Genomic DNA, 20,540 nt, shown 5'->3' with positions numbered 1-20,540 from the left:
TTTCTCTAGTTACATACTGGTGTTATGTTCTTTTGATTATAGGACTACATTAGAAGTATGAAATGTATGCCAAAAAAATCAATGAATTCTTGGCCTGTGCAATTCATGAGGGAACATTCAGTTGTTATTTAAGATATCCTGCCCCCACCTCAAATCATGGAATTCCTGCATCAGGAGGGGTTTATAAAGAAAGCTCTATTTGGGGCTCATTCTAGCAGAAGCTAGAGAGGTGGTGTATGTTTTTATCATTTGTATGATGTGTGTTATCCCATGTGGCTTAATGATGCTCCGTGGAACATGTGTTAAGTTGAACAGTTCTTGGCAGAATGCTTCTATAAAAAAAACAAAAGGCAAGGCAGCCTGATGTTAGATTTTTCCTTCAGGATAAATCTAACCATTGCAATCAAACTTACTGTCTCAGAGTTGAAAGAAAGGCCTCTCTCTTATCCCCTCTGCATTCCCTGTTCCCCCTGCAGTTCCCAGTCTCCTGGTAGTGAAGGAGATGATCAGGCGGCTGCAGGAGCTGCGGCACACGGAGCAGGTGCAGCGCGCCTACGCCCTGAACTGTGGGGAGGGCGCCACCGTCAGCTACGAGATCCAGATCCGCGTGCTGCGGGAATTCGGCCTCTCTGATGCTGCTGCTGAGCTCCTGCAGGTATGGAGGATGGCTGGGTGAGAGCATGAAGGGATGGATTGTGTGCTCTGCAGTAGGAGTACTTGCTGTGTATACACACAAGTGCTTTGAAATGCCTGCGTGACTGTCCAGGTGCAAACACCAGCTGCATTTGATGTATGTGATTTTATAAAGCTGTAAGTGCAATGTATAAATAGTTTTCTCAAGAGTCATTGCCATTCAGGAGGCTCTTATTGACACAAAATTTGGGGACAAAATAAAACTGCTAAAGAGACAGTTGATGAGAACAGTAGAACCATAACTTGAAACCTAGATTATTATTTATTCTTAAAACAGAGAGGAGGAAAAGTGGTAACTTATGCTGTAGGTCTGCACAGTACATGTCAGGACTGGGAAACTGAATATCCCTCTTTTGTTTATACACTGGTGCTAAAGCAAATGCATCTGTTGGTCAACTTACAGTGAATCTGATGCTTCTTGTCTTATTTTAGAAAAGCCCCGATCAGTTTTGCATGGTAGCTGTAGTCACCTTGTAGTGTTGGTGAGCCTGTATGTAGGACAGCCAGGCTGTTACAGTATTAGCATGTTTCTGAGAGTGTTGGGGAGATTTTTCTAGATGTCTTCCTCCTTTGTCTTGTAACATGCTGGGTCTTTTACCTCTGCAGAATCCTCACAAATTCTTTCCTGATGAGCGATTTGGGGATGAGAGCCCACTGCTGGCAGTGAGACAGTCTGGACGATGTCGCGTCAACAGCACTCCCACTGCAGAAACCATGTTTACAGAACTGGACTCTTTCGTGGCCTTCCATCCACCATTGCCCCCTCCTCCACCTCCATACCACCCACCAGCAACTCCAATTCACAACCAGTTCAAAGTGGGCTGGAAGCAAAGGGTGCCAAGTCAACATCCCTCCCGTTCCTTCTCTTACCCGTGTAACCACTCTCTGTTCCACTCGTCGCGCGCCGCCCCCAAGGCCGCCGCTCCCGTTTACCTGCCCGGGAGCGCCAAGGCAGCGCCCCCCGACTGCACCAACACCGCGGCTCTGGGCCGCCAGACCGTGGCAGCAGCAGCTGCAGTCATGGCAGCTGAGAAACAAGTAGTAAGTGTTGGGATTTCTCCTCTTTTGCCTATTTCTGGCTGCTCAAAGTACCTCATTGAAGGAACTGGAGAGAATGCTTATGATGAAATAGCTGGCTTTGTTAAATAAAGTCAGTGTCTGTGTTGTTTAGGAGGATTTCTACCAAACTGTCAGCATTCTCTGTCCTAAAGGCATGCCCTAATCCCTAGGAGAATGAACATTCCAGGGCAGGAGCATTATAGGAGGGGCAAATGGCACTCAGGAATCTTCTGAAATCATAGAATCACAGAATATCCTGAGTTGGAAGGGACCCACAGGGTCTGTTTCAGTGTCCAACCACCCTCTGGGTGAAGAACCTTTCAGTCCTGTCACTGGTCACAAGAGAGATCAGTGTCTGCCCCTCCTCTTCCCCTCACGGGAAGCTGTAACTGCAGAGAGGTCTCCCCTCAGCCTCCTCTAGACTGAACAGACCAAGTGACCTCAGCCACCTCTTGTGTGGCAAATGTAGTTTGCTCTACACTAAAACAAAGCATAAGCCAGCTTCAGTAGTAGACTGCACACTGTAATTCACAGGTAGAAGTAGTGGGGATATTTTGGCTATTTACAGGTAAGTAAGTAAGTCTGAAGCAAACAGGTTGCCTTTATACATGTGTGAAGAGTATGAAAGCTTAACAGCTGAGAAGTATTTGAAAAGGAATTGGCAAGCAGAAATTGGTAATTGCTGATACAAAGGAGTTTGTTACAGTATTTAAAAGCAGTCATTATAGTTGCCGAACTGCAATATGATGCAATAAAACCAATGGACTATAAGATATTCAGTAAAGACATAGCTTTATGAAATACAGGAAGTGCTGAATGAAGATTTTCTTTATTTATTTCTGCAGTGAAAAAACTCTCAGTGCATAGTTGTGCCACATTAGATGCAGATTTGATTCTCAAGTTCTGATTGGAAAAATAGATTTTCTTCCCATTAGCAATTGTCTTAAATATTTTGCACTTCTTTTTTTATTTTAGAATAAAATTTATAACTTCATATTAGAAATGTGTGCCATTGTTTGGTCAAAGGTGGGATTCATAGCATGTCACTCTCCTTTGATCAGTACTGACTTCCCTAAGGAAATATACTGTAACCTTTTTCGTGTCAGAAATATTTCTGCCAGAACATGTCCATAAGTAATGCAAGGGGGAGCATAGGCTTAATGTAGGTGATATTTTTGTTCTGTATTCTTTCTGCAATTTGTGACTTACTTAATCAATGATTACTGAAGTTGCTTTCATAAGAAATGTAAGTAGAAATTCTCACTCTTCTGTCTGGAAGGCTGCAATGTGAGCAATTGTGCGCTGAGGCAAGCATGGGATAGGTGAGAAGAATGCCACACAGCAGCTTCCATGTACTCTGTGGGTCTGGTGAGCCCAGAGAGCCCCCTGTAACTGAGGCTGTCCTGAGCACACATGTCCGCAGGTTACGAACTTTAAAATGGGGGATGCAAGCAGAAGGGTTGTGTCTGTAGTGATGGCACATGTGTTGTGGCTTCCCTGCACTGGAGCTGTGTGCTGTGACAAACCATTTGTTAGGCTCTGCACTGAGTACCTTGTTTGGTTTGATAATTGTAAATGGCTTAGAGCGAGCCTGCCTTTAAGAAGTTCAGCAGTACAGCCAATTGTCCTTTTTCTGCATGTTCAAGGCAAAATGCATTTAAGAGGAGCTGTAATTGTGACTTAACAGCTTCATGAAGGAAAGAAGCAGGAAGGTAAAAGTTGGTGGATAGATGTGTTCTTTAAACAGTGCAGGAAACTTGCAGGCTGAAGTTGGCAAGACTAAAGTAGATTAAGAAAATGCCATTTTGAATTACAAAAACTATCCTAAACACAGTTTGTGGTTAGCTCTTGTCACGTTTCCATGGACCAGTTTCTTTTCTTTTCCAGTGTACTCAGCCCCTGCTGAACGAGCTGATGCCGGACATCGCAATGGGAGTGTCAGCAATGTCTCTGAAGGACAGAAGGTTGCCAGAGCTCACGGTGGACACGGAGCTGAGCCAGGCGGTTACAGAGGTAGGGCCCGGCCCACCCCAGCACATTTCATGCATTCAGAACAGACACATGCCTACTTCTCGGAAAAAACATGCAATAGAGCAAAAAATAGATGCTCGAGAAAACCCGCAGGAATATCCTGACTTCTATGACTTCTCCAATGCTGCATGCAGACCCTCTACTCCAGCACCCAACAGGCACAGTCCTTCACCTTCACAAGGCATTTATTTTGGCCCAGATTTGTACAGCCACAATAAGGCATCACCAAGTGGCTTAAAGTCAGCCTATATACCTTCCCAGATCTCTCCTAAAAAGCAAGAGGATTCTAGGAGGGAGTACCTGCTCTCACAAGATGGGCATCAGCACAGGCAGAAGAATGAGCCAATACACCTCGATGTCTTAGAACAGCCCCCCCAGCGGCTGGACTTGGCACTGGCTACCCAGGAGAGTGCTGGGAATGGCCCTGTTCACGTCAGGGGAAGAACAAAAATGGAAACAGATTTAACCTATGGGCTAACCTCCAACAGACCTCCACTCTCTGCATACAACTCTGACGTGCCAGAAGAGAGACCCAGTAGGAGACTGGCAGATGATGAGCCATTGGAACATGGAGCACAGAGAAATGCAGATTTGGAAAGGGAAGATGGAGTAAGCAGAGGAAGGAGGTCTCCAAACAAACCAGACTTCCTGTACAAAAAATCTGCCCTATGAAAGCAACCTCCACTATTTCTCTGTGCCTAAGAGTTGTAAACATCCCATTCCTTGCAACTTTTGGCCTGACTTCTGTCAGAGAAATTCTTTAATGCCAGCAGGAAAATTCAGCTTAGCTCACTTGTTTTGTACATACATTGCTTTATTAGAGACAGCATGTTATCAGTTTGGTTTTAATGCTGCTTCTGGGTTTATTTTGCTGCAATTTTTTTTTGGAGCAGATTTAATTAAGCCTTTTAAAAAAACAGAAACTGGTACCTTTTTTCTACAACCTGGTAGCCTTTTGCACCTGTACATCTATTATAGTGTATTAGTTTTGTAGTAATATGTTAAACTTTAATGTCACATTTAAAGGACTGTATTTTCATACTTTTGCATTTACCCTTTCACATGCTGATTCTCTATGTGCATTGGGTTGCACATTATGAAATGTATTTTCTTATGAGATAATAACAGTGCGTTTATTTTTTAATTATAGGAATTCCAAAGAACAGCACATCAAAAAACTACATTTTTAGTTGGATTTTTTGTTTGTTTGTTTAGATTGAAATCTTCCTGATTTTTACGACTACAGCAAGAATCCAATCTAATATTTTGTTTGAAAAGTTCTGGCAGCTGGTCTTATCTTTATATACATAGCAAACCCACTTCAAGAATTATATTTGGGGTTTTAAAAATCCAGAGGGATATTTAGGAATCCAAATTCCTGTGAAATTCACTGGAATATGACAGGATGAGTCTGTTTACTGTTGTTTCGGCTGTGACCATGGAGGACTTCATGATCACCTGGAAGCAGGAAGCACTTACTAGACAGACTAGAATTGCTGATTTGCCCATTTAGAAATAAATCTAGAAATACTGTAAAAATTACAGTAATTACTTGTTCTTCCAGCTGCTCATCCGTGGGTAAGCGAAGACCAGGTGAGCGGATTCCTGCAGACTCCTGGAGTGTCAGGAAGACGAGGCTCGGAACCTTCGCTGTTGCCTGAACACATGGGAGGGTTTCCCTCCCAGGGTGACAGCCCATGGCCTTGCTTTCTCCTGCCTGTGCTTTCTAAAGGGCTTCACTCTCAGTGACAGTGTTCCTCACGTGGTGCTGGCCCCACAGGTGCAGCTGTTCTGTGAGCAGAATCCAAGGGAAGAGTCACTGCTTCAGCATCACCACGCTTTGGCGCTCTTAAATTACACCTCCATTGCCTGATTTGCTTTTTGAAAGCACAGAAATGAGATTCCCCTGTTAACAGGGTGTGAGGAGGGAAGGATGCTGATCTGGGCTGCCTCCTGCCACTGGGGCAGGGTTCAGCAGAGCACCAGGGGAAAGGTTACAATTATGAATTACATCCTTAATACTCATGGTGCAGTTCTAACCACAAATTCATTGCATTCATTGATCCCTATCTGATGCCACTGCAGAGTAGTGATTGCTGGTAAGGTCCTGTTTGGTGGGAGGTTAAATGCAGTTTCTGTAATGAATTTCTCTATAGCAGAAAACTATAGTCCCAGGTGTGACCTAAGGACTGCTTTAAGGTTAGGTTGAATTGTTTCCTGCAGCTCAAAGTGCTTAATACTGTTTAACAGAAATCTTGCTGCAACTTTACTTTTGATTTTAGTTGATGGCAAATTCTTACCTAATGTGTTTCATTAAAGTATGGAAGGCCTAGTAACAACACAGTGTTACTAAAATATATTGAATTCTGTGTTTCCAAACTACCAAATAGCTTCTAGATGAATTAAGATATGGGTTCTTTGAACCAATAAACTCTGTGTCTCCTGCAGACACATCTATAGGCCTGCTTCTGTGGTGGTTCTGCAGGTGCTCCTTTTAAGATGCCGCCATGGAAAGCATGGGGTAGGGCTGGAGCAGAAACTTGCCTGAACTCTGCAGGTGATGTGTCTTGTGGGTGACGGGAGATTTTTTTTTTCCTCTGTCAGCTTTTTTTAATCTTGTTTTTTGCCCACAGTCAAGGCACTGGGTGGTCCTGGCTTCATCACCCATCTGTGGGATTTCCATGGGACTGTGGTGTAGAACACTGTTAAATGCAAGAAGGTGTCAGGGGGGGAATGGTGCTGCTGCAGGTTCAGGGGCTGAGGCTCATTGGGTTTCTCCTGCAGAGCTGAACACAGTGCTGTCTGACTGCATAGCTCTAGCCACACAAAGGCCTCATCCTCACCAGGACCTTTCAGCACACACCCTGAAAACTCCCTGGACTTGCATCATGTATGTGTTGGTAGCTTAACTACTAAAACATTACAGCTGCCCTCAGAAAACTTATTATTCTCAACATTTTTGCCTAAAACTGGTAGATGTACTTCAGGAAAACTACTTTGATTATCACAGTTTGATGTGGCACTGTGTACTTGGGCAGAGGTGGGACTGAGATCTACAGATAGAACTTTAAGCTTGAAATATGGGTTGGGGGGGTGTGGCTTATGAAGATGAGAAGTTCTGAGGTTATGGTTTGAGGGAAATCATGAAATGCTTTGGCTTTGGAATAAGCTGGTGAGAAATGCCTCTGGGGAAGACATGTCTGCATTTTAGAATACAAAATTGTTTCTGAAGTCTCAGGAGCTGTGCAGTATTAAAAAAAGGATGAATTAAGTGTTTAAAAGTAGATGCAGAATGAAAGACAAGTCCTTCTGAGGCCACAAAGACAATCAGGCCATATAGACAATCTGTTTTCACTTGCATATTTTGAATTGAGAAGAAGATGGCAGCTAATGGCAGCTGGTTTGAAGTGGAAAAGAAGGATTTCTTGAATTACTGGAACTTTATTTTTGTACTTCAGAGCAGGATTTCCTACTTGGGATGTGCAGAGGGGTGAGACCATTTTTCATGGCAGCATTATTCACAAGCCAGTGTTCATCCTACATCTCACTTGCACACCACACATACCTGTGCTACCTGCTACTCCTTGTTCTCTGTCTACTGAAACTTTGGTGCAGAAGCTCCTTGTTTACATGAAGCACTTTCTGATTAGGCTGGAAATTGACATCTTTTCCTTCTATAAATTAGATGGAAATGACAGATTATTGACTATTTTGCTTGAGGATAGAGTTATAAACATTGTTTTTTTGAATGAAGGAGACTCATGTTCCTTGTTCTATTAAAGAGAGAGCTCAGACTTGCATTTAGTGAGCAACATGCAAAAAGGTTTTTATTCCCCTTTCCCCAAACCCAGCTCCTCTTTTCCTTAATATATGGATGAATAACTTAATTCCTAAAATACATCCTTCCTTTGAAATGTTTTGTTGTTCCACAGAATTACTGTAGTTGTGTATTAGTTACTGCTGTGTTGATTGGCAGTTTCATGTTGTATTTTCCTGTTCTTAAGGATTTTCACTTATGAAAATTAAGACTGTGGCCACCTGTCCTTGTAAGCCTTGGGTTTTGGTCCCAGAATGTCCCAAATGTACGTCTTTAGGGGTTTCTTTGGTTTGGGTTTGGGAAAGGGGTGGGGGCATGGGGGATTGGGTGTTTTGTATGGGTTTTTGGTTTGGTTGTTTTGGTTGTTTTTCTGGTTTGTTTGGTTTTTTTTGGTTTTTTTTTTGAAAGAACACTAATGCTGTTTGAGGCACTGTTCTTCTAATAATTGTATGCTTCTATGGTAGAGGTGGTGCTGAGCCCTGCTGGATGCAGGGAACAGCTTTGAGGGAACCTTGTAAAACCGCATTTGGGGTTTCTGTAATTACCTGTACTGCCAGAAGGCAGCCCTGCCCTCGGCAGTGTTAAGAATTTGTTTCTTGTCCTTGTGTTGTTACTGGTATAAAGTCAAGTGCCTTCAATGCTAAAGGCTCAGAAAACTTTCTTAAACTGACTTCATGTCCTATGCAAGTGTTTTTTCTACAACCTGCATAACCAGTACTTTGTAAAACTTGTTTACGCTTCAATTGTACATAGTGTTTTTTTAAAAAAAATAGTATTTTTATTTAGGTACCTCCAAACTTGAATTCTAGTCTTGTGTGATGCATTGTAAAACAATACATTTCTCTTTTGAGTACCATTACAGTTGTAAAAAGGTTTTCACTGGTTCTATTTTTCTACTGTTGCTGAGAAGCATGTAACACTGACTTTATCCTACGTATAGTTGGCATTTCAAATAAATGGCTTGTATAGAATGTGGTTGTGTGGCTGCTTCCCCTGAGCTGCTGGTCCTGGCTGCACCCAGCACCCTTCCCTGCTCACTCCAGGCTGCAGTGAGCGGGGCCAGGAGAGAGGTGCCCAGCAATAAAGTGAAAAGGCTTTTGGGAAAAAAGGGGTGCAATAATGCTGTGAACACCAAAGACGTGGTATCAACCAGTGTAAAAGAGGGATTTGAAATGAGTCACTCTGATCAGGCAGTTAATACAAGTGAAAAGCATTTCAGTGAAGTAGTTCTGTGAGCTCTGGCTGGGGCCTGCCTGCCTGAGGCCATGCCTTGTGAAAGGCAGTGGGGCCGCTCTGAGCTGGGCCTTGGGCCGCAGCCCTGCGTGCAAGAAAGCGGGTGTTCATTTTCTCATCAGAGCAGCTGGACAGATGTTCTGTACCCAGCATTCCCAGGCTGCAGTTTCCCTGCCAACTATTCCAGCTGACAATTCATTACATCTGTGTCTCAGGAACAAGTGCCTCACTGCTTCAGAGCAATGACTGAAGTTCAGAAGTGTCATCTGGCCTGGTCCCACTCTGGTGTACAAGAGCAAAATACTGTGGGCTACATCCTGACACGGAGCACAGGTGGGGTAGGAGAGGGAGAACTGTGTGGTCCCACATGTTAATTACTGACACCTTCACTCCCACACCCAGGAAGACGAGTTCTAGGAGCTTCCTAAATTAGACAATTTTAACATTTTTTCTTACAGGCTCTCACTTTGGAACAGTGCTTCTAAGCCTGCCAGCCTCAGAGGAGGCGAGGATGCCTGATGTCCCTTTGCTTAGGGGAGGCTTTTTGCATTGGAAAGGGAGACTTGGAGCTCGGTCCCCTCAGGTGCACCCTGCTTCCGTACAGGCTGATGCCAGGAATGGACAGTTCTCATCTGGCCCTGTGCTCTGCAACTGGAGCCACAGGAATTCTACATTTGAACTCACTCCTTCCATCACTGCTGTATTTTCTTAATCACAGCAAGGCTGGCACTGGGCCATAAAGCATTTCTGTGATCACTGGGGCCTTTCCTGTGGAAGACACAATTGCCTTTGGGTACCCTTCCCCCACTGAGTTACAGAAACTGCAACACAGAGGAAACATGACCCTGTCCTGCTCTAAACTGTACTTGCCAGCAGGCTGCCATCCCTTGTTTCACACCTGGGTCAGGTAGAAACAAAGGTCTAGAAATCTTGGGTTTGATTAGCTCCCATTATGCACCTTGGTGGCTTGGCTAACAAGTCATCACTGGGCTCCCTCTGCCTGGTTCGAGGATGTAACACTACAGCAGCACTGAGAGAAAACAAGACAGTACACAGTGAAAAGTTATTTTAATCTTTTTATATTGTAGTTAGATGTGCAGTTACAGCTCCTGTAACAGTTGCTACCAAAAAAAGAGCATGTGCAATACCCAGAGTTAAATTTAAAAGCAAATAGGAAAGGGCCCTGGGGGTCGATGGCACATTGAGCATGAGTCAGCAGTCCCCTGGCAGCCAGGAGGGCCACCCATGTCCTGGGGTGCACCAGGTCCAGCATCACCAGCCAGGCAAGGGAGGGGATTGTCCTGCTCTGTTCTGCACTGGGGCAGCCTCACCTTGAGCCCTGGGGGCAGTTCTGGGTACCACAATATAAAATAGATACAAAGCTGTCAAAGAGTGTCCAAAGGAGGGCCAGGAGGACCTTGAAGGGCCTTGAGGGGAAGCCATGTGAGGAGGGGCTGAGGTCACTTGGTCTCTTCAGCCTGGGGGAGACTGAGGGGAGACCCCACTGCAGTTGGAGCTTCCTGTGAGGGGAAGAGGAGGGGCAGACACTGATCTCCTCCCTGTGGTGCCCAGTGACAGGACTGAGGGAATGGCCTGAACTTGTGTCAGGGGAGGTTCAGGTTGGATATCAGAGATGAGCTTTTTACCCAGAGGGTGGTTGGGCACTGAACAGGCTCCCCAGCGCAGTGGTCACAGCACCAGCCTGACAGAGTTCAAGAAGTGTTTGGACACTGCTCTCAGGCACATGATGTGACTCTTGGGGTGTCCTGTGCAGGGCAGGGAGTTGGATGTGATGATCCTGCTGGGTCCCTTCCAACTCAGCATAGTCTATGTTCTATGAAGCTGCTCAGCTGAGCATCTATGCTAAACTACTGTTTGTAAATAAAATGGTCAGAAATAGTTAATAGTGAGAATGATAAAAGTCTACCTTTGCTTTTCAAAAACCATTAACATGGAAAGGCAGAATAGTACCCCATGATATAGAAATCCTCAAAAACTAGAAATTTAATGTATGTTTTGGGGTCTAACTACATTAGGCTCCAAACTTACAAAATCTTAATTTTTAATTGCAGCTACGTGTAGTCTTAAAAGTCAGTGAAACATCTCCTGTCCCATGATTATCACAGTGGTTATAAAAAGAACATTCCATACTGTAGCAACATACCAGGATGCTGCAGTGTTTTCAGCAACATTTATAAAGTAGAAGAATTTGCTGTAGGCTAATTTTTAAAATCAAAGCATATAACAAACCCCCCCATGCTTAGTTTGTAATTTAGTACCTCCTCCTAGTTCTGATGAGCAAATTAAGATCATCTGAATTTTTTTTTTAACCACAGAAATCATCCCTGTCCAATACTAGAAATAAGATTTTTAATGTATAAAACCAGACAGAACACTGTGTTGCATCAAGCCTAAGCTCAGCTTTCCCATTTGCAAGCAGCCCGGGGAACGGGAGCGGGCAGGCAGCAGCGCTGGTTCAGCCCAGCCCGGCCCCCAGCCCCGGAGGGGCCGCGACAGGGCAGGGACAGGCAGCTCCTCGGTGCTGGGCCCTCACCGGAATGGCTGCAGCCCCACGGGAGGAGGCAGAGCCATTCCGGCAGGAGAGCCGGGAGCGAGGGGCAGGGCAGGGCAGGGCAGGGCGGAGGCCGGGCGGGTTTAGCACAGGCACAGCTCCAGCCCCGGCAGTAACCAGGGGAGCGGCAGCACACGCTGCTCCGGTAGCCGCCCTCCTCCCCTGGAGACACGGCCGGCTTTGCCGGGAATGCCAAGTCCATCGGTACTGAAATCCCTCTACGTGCCATGTAAGGATTTGTTAAGAACATGTTTTAGGTGCTACAAATGAAGGAAGTATAAGACAAAATGATGATGTTTCTTGGACAGCTGGATTTTGATGAGAAGCCAAAAACTGAAGATGCCTTTTCTGTTTGCCAGTGAACATTGTTTTGCCAGTTGTCCTTTCAGACCCAAACCCCTCTCAGTCTAACTACAGTAGTACTGCATCCTGTTAGTCCGTCGCCTTTTCCGAGACTGAAATTCTTCAAAGAAGTGCTGAATGTCTTCTCTTTTAACCACCTAGGAGAAGCAGCATGAAACCCAAGTTGTGGTGGAAGAGCTTAATTAAAGAATCCTGTTTTATCTCCACACATAATACATAAAGCACAGAAAAGCAAATACTCTGAAATTTCTCTGGAACAGCTTTCCTGTTGCACCTGAAGGAGAGGATTAATGCCCAAATTCTATTGTAGATAATACAAACAGGGAAATGAGCTCCCCAAAGGCAGAGCAAAGACAGGACCAAAGTTCCCAATGGTATTTTAATGACTTTGACCTCTTGCTTTTATCATCAGAAAATTTAACACAAAGCAAGATTTTCATTAGCTTGCTTCAGGGTCATTCCAATGTAACTAAGAATAGCAATACAGCAAGTCAGCCAACAAAATGCAAGTGATATTTAATGATGGCATGCAAATCTCTGCAGGAAAACAACTGGCAAGACTGACAATCATGGTCAGTCCTTATTCTTTTAAGGGTTTAGAGTCAATCTAAGAAAAACCAGAAAGGTTAAAAGCTTTTCTTCCTGAATATCTTACCTAGAGCAACAGAGAGCAACAGAAGTTTCATTTTAATCTAAGAACTGCTCTCAGTACCTTGCAGATAGATTTATGTAAAGTTCCCATTATCTCTCAACAATATCATTAAAGAATTGTTAACCTCAAATCAAATAAGCGATTTCAGATTTCTACTGTAGTACCAGCAACTCAAGAGACAAGAAAAAACATTACAACAGAACATCATGGTATTCACCACCCAGCCCTCAGCAGTTCTTTAAAACACATTTTCTGGCAAACAAATTCTGAAAGTTGCACCTTACCGTTCCCTCATCTGCAAACCTCCTGAGATAGTCAGTCAGTTCTGTCTTTAAATCATTGTATTCTGGATGGCAAAGCAAAGGCAAAGAAAACAACAGTAAGATACTCAGTTTTAGTTTACCACTGGCTCAAGAACACAACTTGTTCTACTTCCTCTTGTCATTTGTTAGGCTTAATTCAGACAAATCTAGGTTTGAATTAGATTATAAATAATAATAATGTAAACATGAGAAGCCTAATCATTTATGAGACTAACCGATGCAGTGTGAGTGTCTGTTTGGGTTGATTTCAGAGAAAGGTACAGAGATCAGTGAGTGAATTAGTACAGGTAACCAACAGACTGGCCCTGCTCCCAGCTTCCCCCACAAAAGCACGTGTGGGGTGTGGTGGGAAGGTGCAGCCTGTAAGTGGGGACTGGGACACTGTCCTTGCCAGAGTGCAGAGCCCTGGCTGGAGCAGAGAAACAGCTCCACGTGTAAAACACCTCAGCACTGCCTTGTCACTGTGCTCTGCAGCAGAGCCACAGGGGACGCCTGGCTGGCACTCCCCAGCCAACAGGAGATTGCCAAACAACAGCATAGGGCAATATAAATCAGCCAGACAGCAGAAGTTCAAATTAATGTTTAAATATTCACATTACAATATATCACTATCATTACAGTATCTAAGATTTTAAACAGGGTGAAAGTTCACACACCATCCAGTGTCTCACTGTAAATTACAGTTGTCATGATGGGCCAGAGAGGACCAATCCTGACTGAGGTGTGCAACCTGTCATACAGTTGTCTGCATGTTACTTAAAAAGTAGTTTGACACTACACACTAGACATCAATCTCTTGAGGCAAACTGTTCAGGTAAAGCATGTTCAGGGAGACTCTAAAAATGAAGTTGTATTTACCACAGATGAGTTCCACTTGCTGCACTCTGTTCATACTGTTAAGGGTGTCCATTAAAGGATCTCTCCTCTCTGTCTCTTGGTCACTGGTACCTTTATTTTCATAGGCCAAGACAGTGTCACATTCATCTGTCAGGAACTGGACTTCAAGCTCTGAATACATTTTCTGGAGAATAAAGTGAAATTTATGTGACAAAACTTCTCAGATGGAGGTGCTCTCCCCCAGTCCTCGTTGTATTCAGTATCACAAATAACAACAATAAAAATAATAAGGTGAATCTGTATCCAGTGTTTCAGAATTCTTCTCTTAACAACTTCCAAGCAATACTGGATTAAAGCAGCAAAGAAAATACAAACATTTAGAAACCCTTTCCTGCTATGTTAATCCCACAGGATTCAATGTGAATCTTTAGGTGGAAAGAAGTGAGGTTTCAGCATTAAGAACATTCACACAGATTTTACCTAAAGCTTCTCCTCAATGACAGTCTGGGAGCTCCTCCCTGCCTGTCCCACATATGTGATGGTAATGAAGAGAACATACATACCAAGCATACATACATATGAAGAGAACATACATACCAAGCATACATACATATGAAGAGAACATACATACCAAACAGTCTTCACAAGTGCATAATTTGCTCCTCCAGCTGGATGGCCAAAAGGTGGCAGTATCTTTTTTTACAAATGGCTTGCTTTGGAGCTCTTTCAGCTTGCAGATGAGCTCCTCACTCTTAGTAACTACCTGAAATAAAATGAGAGTGTTCAATACTCTGTAACATCACTTCAAAGAGACCCTGTTCTTTTTGGCACATCCTTCTCCTTAGGCAGGAATTTTCTTTTGTCTCAAACACATTTATTTTTATAAACAACCTATATTACCATCCACATGAGAATTCTGATGTGGTTTCAGCAATCTCCATGGGAAATTTCTGTATAAATTTTCTGCAAAAACTGTAAATATTTAAGAACTCAGAGCTGGACCATCATGCAAGTGCAGTTACACCGTGTATTGGAACAAAGAGAAGTGACCTCAGTGTACTGGCCAGGTGGCTGAGAAGAAGGGACAGATGAAGCCCATCTGCAAACAGACATTACATCTCTTGACAGCCCTGCTCCACAGCTCACACTGTGCTCCACAGAGACTGCAGGACTGAAGAGGAACATGGGAACAGACTGAACATCCTTCCCTAAGCCTGTACAGAGTGAGGTGGGCTTCACTTCAACTGTCAGCAGCACGAGGATGTGCAGGTCAGAGCAGAAGGCACATTTTACCTCAGTACAGGCAGATCCAGAGCTAGTGGATGGTTCATTAAACTGTTCCAATTGCTTTTCCTCCTTTGTGTCATGGTGTTCCACTCCAGCTTCTTTTTTTATTTCTTTCTTCTGCTCTTCACTTTCCTCTACTTTCAGGACAATCCCTTCATCTTCAAGGGAGCTCGCTTTGGTCAAAGGAGGAACTGGAAGATACATACCCACAAATAAAAATACTGTGCCAGAAAAAGTACAGACCACTACAGACATTCTCTCAGCTTCTCCTATTCTAAAACACTCTGCTTCCCAAAATCTAAGCCCTAGGAGAGAGAAGAGGGAAGAGGTTCTTCACTAAGATGCTTCTCCTTCTTGACACCCCGTGCAAGCTATCACAGCTTCAGTAACTGTCATGTGCTTTTTTTGTCACGTGACTGTGTTGGAGTTTTTCATTTTCTCCAAACACACCTCAAAAACACTACCCCAGATTAACTATGCTAATCTCTTATTTAAAACAAGTTTCTGTTTGATGCCAGTTCAAGAATGTGCCCTGTGACAAAGCTGGTTAGAAGGAGGAAAACCAAAAGCAAACACCTTGTTCAGTACTATTTACATTAAAAGGAAAAGAACTTCAGGTAGCCAACCTTAAAAATACCATTGAAATTTTGGGCACACAACAAATCCATCAGCAGCTGACACAAGCAGTAATTTTAGGAGACTGTGAGAAACTAGTTCTTTCTACAGAATTCAAGTCACCTATTCTTTTAAGTCCACAGAGCTGGCGTGATCACAGGGAACGTGTGTCCTGAGCACAGCCCCAGCCCTACCCAGATTAATGTTAAACATATTCATTCCAGGTCACTCTGCCATTCACTCTTTGCTGCTCAGAGCGTCTGTAAGAAGTGCTTGTCTCACTGCTTCCCTTAGGATGGCTCTTCAGTTCTTTGATCCAGTTTAGAAATTAAGTTCCTTGAGTCATGTACTAAATCTTCACCCATTTTGTGCTAGACATCTTTGATAAAGTAACTAAAAGCAAGCAGCACTGAATCAAGATTTAAGAATGAAAACTGCTGGGGTTTTTTACACAAATTACTGCCATCCCCCATGTTCCACTGCTGAAGGTGATTGTCCAATATAATTAATGAGTATCATTTCTCCAACCACTTAAAACCAGTATTATGTCATTAACCAACCATGTATGAGAAATACATGCTCACACAGTACTGGCTCAGATCTCTTGACTTTCTTTACCTGCTAATTGGGGTGCATAAGCCCATAGGAAATGGCAACGTTTCATGCAGGCCTGGCACACCATTTCATGGAAATCTCCACTTTCAGGGGGAACTGCTCCAAGATGCTGTCAGAAAGAAGTGAGCACCCAGAAGTGAAGCATCTATATTGATCACATACTGAACTTGAGAAGAATTCAGTCCCAAAGCTGTCCATAAATTGATGATAACTCTTTGGGCAATTAAAAGCACTTAGTGGCTTTCTTTTGAAAATGCATTTCTGCAAAGCTCACAGTATGCAGCACAACATTCTGCATTCACACACTTAATACACAAGAAGTTTATCTACAAGAACCCATCACTGAAGCCAATCGTTTTGTTTTTTTTTTACTCTTTGATCTTGAAACTTTAAGCATGGAATTTCACTTGTGCCCTTCAAGGCACAAGAGGCTGAATCCTTAATGCTTACCCATTAAGTAGAGCACCCACTACAGTGCTTGGCTGCTTTCAAAAGACTTCCCCAAAGTTTGAAATCAAGAATGAACAGCACACTCTGTTCCTTGCTACTTAAAGGAATTAAGAGTTTAAAAGACATTCTTTTGAAGGAAAAACTATTCAGATCGTTGATAATGATGTGCCTCAGTAAGAATCTTTTCCTCACCAACTATGCTGATTAGAGTTTTCTAATTAAGGAGACAGTTATAAAGTTATTACTTTATTCTGCAGTGGTAGCCTTCAAAAAGGTAGGACTCTTCCCAGTATGTTTTAACTGGAGCAGACAGCAGTGCAAGAGTAGATTTTCAATGCTCCTTTACATAAGCTGAAAACAAATGCCTTCGAACTCCTGTATTAATCTCTTTTGAGAACTACAGCACACTTCCCAAGTAAGAATTACCATACAAACCTAGCCACCACCAACTCCATCCTGTGCAAATGGCAGTTCTGCTATTTACAGTTTCCTTACCCTTCCATGGAACCAGTCTTCACAAACTATGCACTGGATCATCTCATCTGGAATCTAGATGAACATTCATATTATTAACATTAATAGCAACCTCCAGAATCTCTCACCAGTCTCAAACTGCAGTACCATGCAAATCCTGCTCAGTGAATTGCACTTCCCTCTTCACCCCTCAAAGAGAGCTGCCATTAATAAGTAGTCAGTGATTTGTTGGTCAGCTTGCTTCCCCCTCAGGTTCAACACATGTCGCCTCTCATATGACTGAGGCTGTGAAATCCCATTTATTACTACAAAACCGGTCTTCCCAGCAGGACAAGACTTTCTCACAGAAAGCTGATAAAAGTTAATACACTACTGGTATCCTTCTTCCTATAAGCAGAAATGCATGAACAGACAGGTCAGCAGAAAAAAGATACTGATATTCCCATTGTCACCAGGTCAGTGAAAAATGCCAGAACCAAACTTAACTGGTCACCACACAGGACAGTATGAAATGCTTTGTTATTAAACAACTATTAATTATTTCTTCAGAAATGTTTTTAGCTGACTCTGAACTTGAGGGAGGGGAGCTTATAAACTGCCCTTTTTTGTATTTGAAAGACTTGTGGACTTGTGCTTCCCCTGTTCTTTAGAACACCTGATTCCTGTGACTGCAAACAACAGCATGCACGTCCAAATGCAGTGCTGTGTTTTAGTGTTTCAGAGAGACAAAAAGTGTTCTGGCTACCACCTAGGACTGTAGCTAGTGTGACTGCCAGAGCAATGCTGCAGGCACAGGGAAGCACATTCTGATCTCTCCTATCACATGTAATGCATTTATTATGCACATTTCTCAGGTTATGGTAACCCTGTCCCCTAGGGAAACTCTGCAACTTCAGGGAACTGCAGCACCATTGTGTCCAAATGATGACTTGTCTTCCTCCTCTGTCTCTAAGGCATAAACATACTTTACCATTAGAAAAAAATTATCAAGTAATTACTTCACACAACACATGAAAACCAATATGGAACATAAGATTTCTTGAACTGGGATCTTCCTTGAAAAGCTCAGTGATCACCCTTTACAGTTATCTACCATAAACACCATCTATGTATGATTACTACTGGATTTTGTTTGTCTTACCTCATCTTCAGGATCAGGGTAAGGTCTTTTGCATATACAGTACAATCCATAAAAGTTGTCATTATATTTATTTCCTGGATTCACCTTGCCCTTTTCCTAGGAGAAAAAGGGAAAAAGTCTCAAAAGACAACACAGTAAAAAACAAAAGACAGTAGATGACAAAAGACAGCCATTTCTGTTCCCCCTTAATTCCTAAAACCATCATTATTTTCATCAGCCTGAATATACAAAAAGAAAGATATTCTCCAGACACCTCTGCTTTACAATGAGCAGCAGATAGGGCACATGAGGAATGCTAAAGTTCAAAACTAAAGAGGAAAAACAGTCTGCTCCCCCTTGTAGCAAATGGCAACTGTGGTGTCAGACAGATTAATGGACAGATGCTGAAGCTCACTTAACCTGTACAATTGAATTTTCACTGAACTGAAGCAGAAGGAACAACCACGTGATCTATTTCATTGACTCAAATGAGAAGTGGTAACATCTTCAATTGTCACAGGTGTCTGTAGGGATCACTGCACCGTGACTTTGCTGACTAGCTCTGGATCCATTTCAATTCTCCCAGAACAAAACAAGCATACACAAAGCCACTGTCTGTTTCAATGTTTGGACAGCTATTATCCTGGGAGCACCACTGCAAGCAAACCAAGCAGCATCTTGTTGCTGCCTCCCAGATGAAGACTGCCAGTTACCTGAAAAGTTCAAAATGCCCACCAAGAAGAAAAGTAGAGGCAGCTTAATACAGTAAAAAACCATCCCAGCAGTAGGCACTGGTGACAAACTATTAGGGCACTAATGCCATCACAAAGAAGGAAAGATAACTGTCCCTCTCATAGCAGCACAGCCTTAAATTTTCTTAATGCAACTACAAAATTGCATCCCAAAAGGTACTGAAACAGCTTAAAGCCAATGAGATATGTGAGTGCAGAAACACCACAACCTGCTCCTGGAGGTCTGCTGACCATGGATGCAGAACTGCTGCCCTCATGGACGGCAAGGACCAAAATGTTCCTTCTGCTCCCAGCATTTCCCTTCGGTTCCTCAACAGTTTTACTCCTTACTGTAATATTCCCACCCTTTCTAAGTTCCTGGGAGGACTGGAGGTGTCACATGAGTCAGCACTGGCTGAGGCAAGGCACCACCCTCCCAGGACTGTTATTTTGACTCCGAATGCCTGAAACCTGTCTGAAACTTACCGGGAGTAACTTGCACTGCAGATTTTTGAATTTGCTATTTCCACAGTCACAGCGGAAATTCCTGGAAAGATAAATGTAGCGTTTCAGGGTTTATATAAAGTGAGAACACGCTGGGTTTCGTATTCTGAACAATTCCCAGCAGTTTATCGGGAGCCACGGGAGCTGTGAGGCTCCTACACGGCCGCTCCCACCCCCGGCCCGTACCTCTTGGTGTAGAGCTCGAAGAGGCGGTGGGTGCCGTGGCACTCGTAGCTGCAGGCCAGGCAGATCCCCGCGGGCTCGGCGCCGGGCGGTGTGCAGGTGCTGCAGGCGTACAGGGCCTGCCGCTTCACCGCGCCCTGGGGGAGAGACACCGACCGACCGACGGACCGCGGCGTGAGGGGCGCGGGGGGACTGGGGGGGGCTGCGCCGCCCCGCCCCGCCCCGCGCGCCCAGGCCTCGCCCCGCCCCTCGGCCCCGCCCCCGAGCCACGCCCCGGGCCCAGGCCCCGCCCCCGGCCCCCGAGGCCCCCGGCCCCGCCCCCACCTGTGAGTAACTGCAGCGCTCGTGGTCGCTGCCCCCCAGCACGGCCCGCGCTTCTTTCTCCAGTTCTTCGTTCTCCGCCAGCACCTCCGCCAGGGACACCACGGGTTCTTCCGCGCCGCTCCCGCCGCTTCCCGGCTCGGCGCCCTCCGGAGCCGCCGCCTCCATCGCCGGGCCGCGAAGGCCGAGGAGCGCGAAGCGAGGCGGGAAACGCGGGCCCGAGGAGGCGCCAGGGGGCGCCACAGCGGAAGCGGAATGGCGCGCGCCCCACGTGACCATGGGCGGTGTGTCACGGCGGGGCGGGGCGGCCCGCGCGGCCCGCACGTGACCGGCGGGGCGGGGACATGAGCGGCGGGCGGTGATGGCGGACCTGGCGGCCGAGACGGAGCCCGAGCCGGGCCCGTGCCGGGATCTGGTGGCGGAGCTGCGGGGCCGCGACGGGCGGACGCGGACGGTGCGGGTGCCGTACCCGGCGGCGGCGGAGGGCGAGGCCGCCCAGCTGCGCGGGCTGCGGGCGGCCCTGAGCGAGCTGCAGGAGCGGGTGGTGGAGCTGCTGGCGCCGCTGGTGCAGGAGGAGCGGGCGGCTGCGGGCGGCGCGCGGCGCGGTGAGTGGCGGGGGGGGCGCGCCGAGGGGGCTCCGCCGGCCCCGGGGCGCCGCCC

The 20,540-nt window shown here is 45.1% G+C and overlaps 2 protein-coding genes across 3 annotated transcripts in view; one reads left to right on the top strand and one right to left on the bottom strand.

The window, feature by feature from the left end:
• The window catches only part of BTBD7 (BTB domain containing 7), a 52,104-nt gene extending 43,533 nt beyond the window's left edge, over window positions 1-8,571 (top strand). For both annotated transcript variants that reach the window (XM_066552463.1, XM_066552465.1), the window contains 3 exons: window positions 477-655; window positions 1,300-1,734; window positions 3,640-8,571. In XM_066552463.1, the coding sequence (XP_066408560.1) occupies window positions 477-655; window positions 1,300-1,734; window positions 3,640-4,455 (1,430 nt within the window). In that variant the 3' untranslated portion in view covers window positions 4,456-8,571. The remainder of the gene's footprint in view (window positions 1-476; window positions 656-1,299; window positions 1,735-3,639) is intronic.
• Window positions 8,572-9,896: 1,325 nt separating this feature from the next.
• UBR7 (ubiquitin protein ligase E3 component n-recognin 7) lies at window positions 9,897-20,107 on the bottom strand. Its single transcript, XM_066551776.1, has 11 exons — window positions 19,884-20,107; window positions 19,563-19,696; window positions 19,359-19,419; window positions 18,163-18,258; window positions 17,043-17,096; window positions 16,101-16,206; window positions 14,874-15,058; window positions 14,212-14,343; window positions 13,602-13,764; window positions 12,705-12,766; window positions 9,897-11,905 (listed from the first exon to the last, which is right to left on the bottom strand). Exons 1-11 carry the CDS (start codon window positions 20,046-20,048, stop codon window positions 11,813-11,815), a joined length of 1,251 nt encoding a protein of 416 aa, XP_066407873.1. The 5' UTR covers window positions 20,049-20,107; the 3' UTR covers window positions 9,897-11,812.
• Between the last annotated feature and the right edge of the window lie 433 nt (window positions 20,108-20,540).

Source organism: Molothrus aeneus, chromosome 6, assembly GCF_037042795.1.
Source record: "Molothrus aeneus isolate 106 chromosome 6, BPBGC_Maene_1.0, whole genome shotgun sequence".
Classification (NCBI taxonomy): domain Eukaryota; kingdom Metazoa; phylum Chordata; class Aves; order Passeriformes; family Icteridae; genus Molothrus; species Molothrus aeneus.
This window is presented reverse-complemented; position numbering and strand designations above follow the sequence as displayed.

Coding starts and splice junctions, on each gene's coding strand:
- UBR7 (XM_066551776.1), bottom strand. CDS start 20,048: ATGGAGGCGGCGGCTCCGGAGGGCGCCGAGCCGGGAAGCGGCGGGAGC. Junction 15,059..16,100: donor TTATGCACCCCAATTAGCAG/GTAAAGAAAGTC, acceptor TGTATCTTCCAG/TTCCTCCTTTGACCAAAGCG. Junction 12,767..13,601: donor GCAAGTGGAACTCATCTGTG/GTAAATACAACT, acceptor TTTGCCATCCAG/AATACAATGATTTAAAGACA.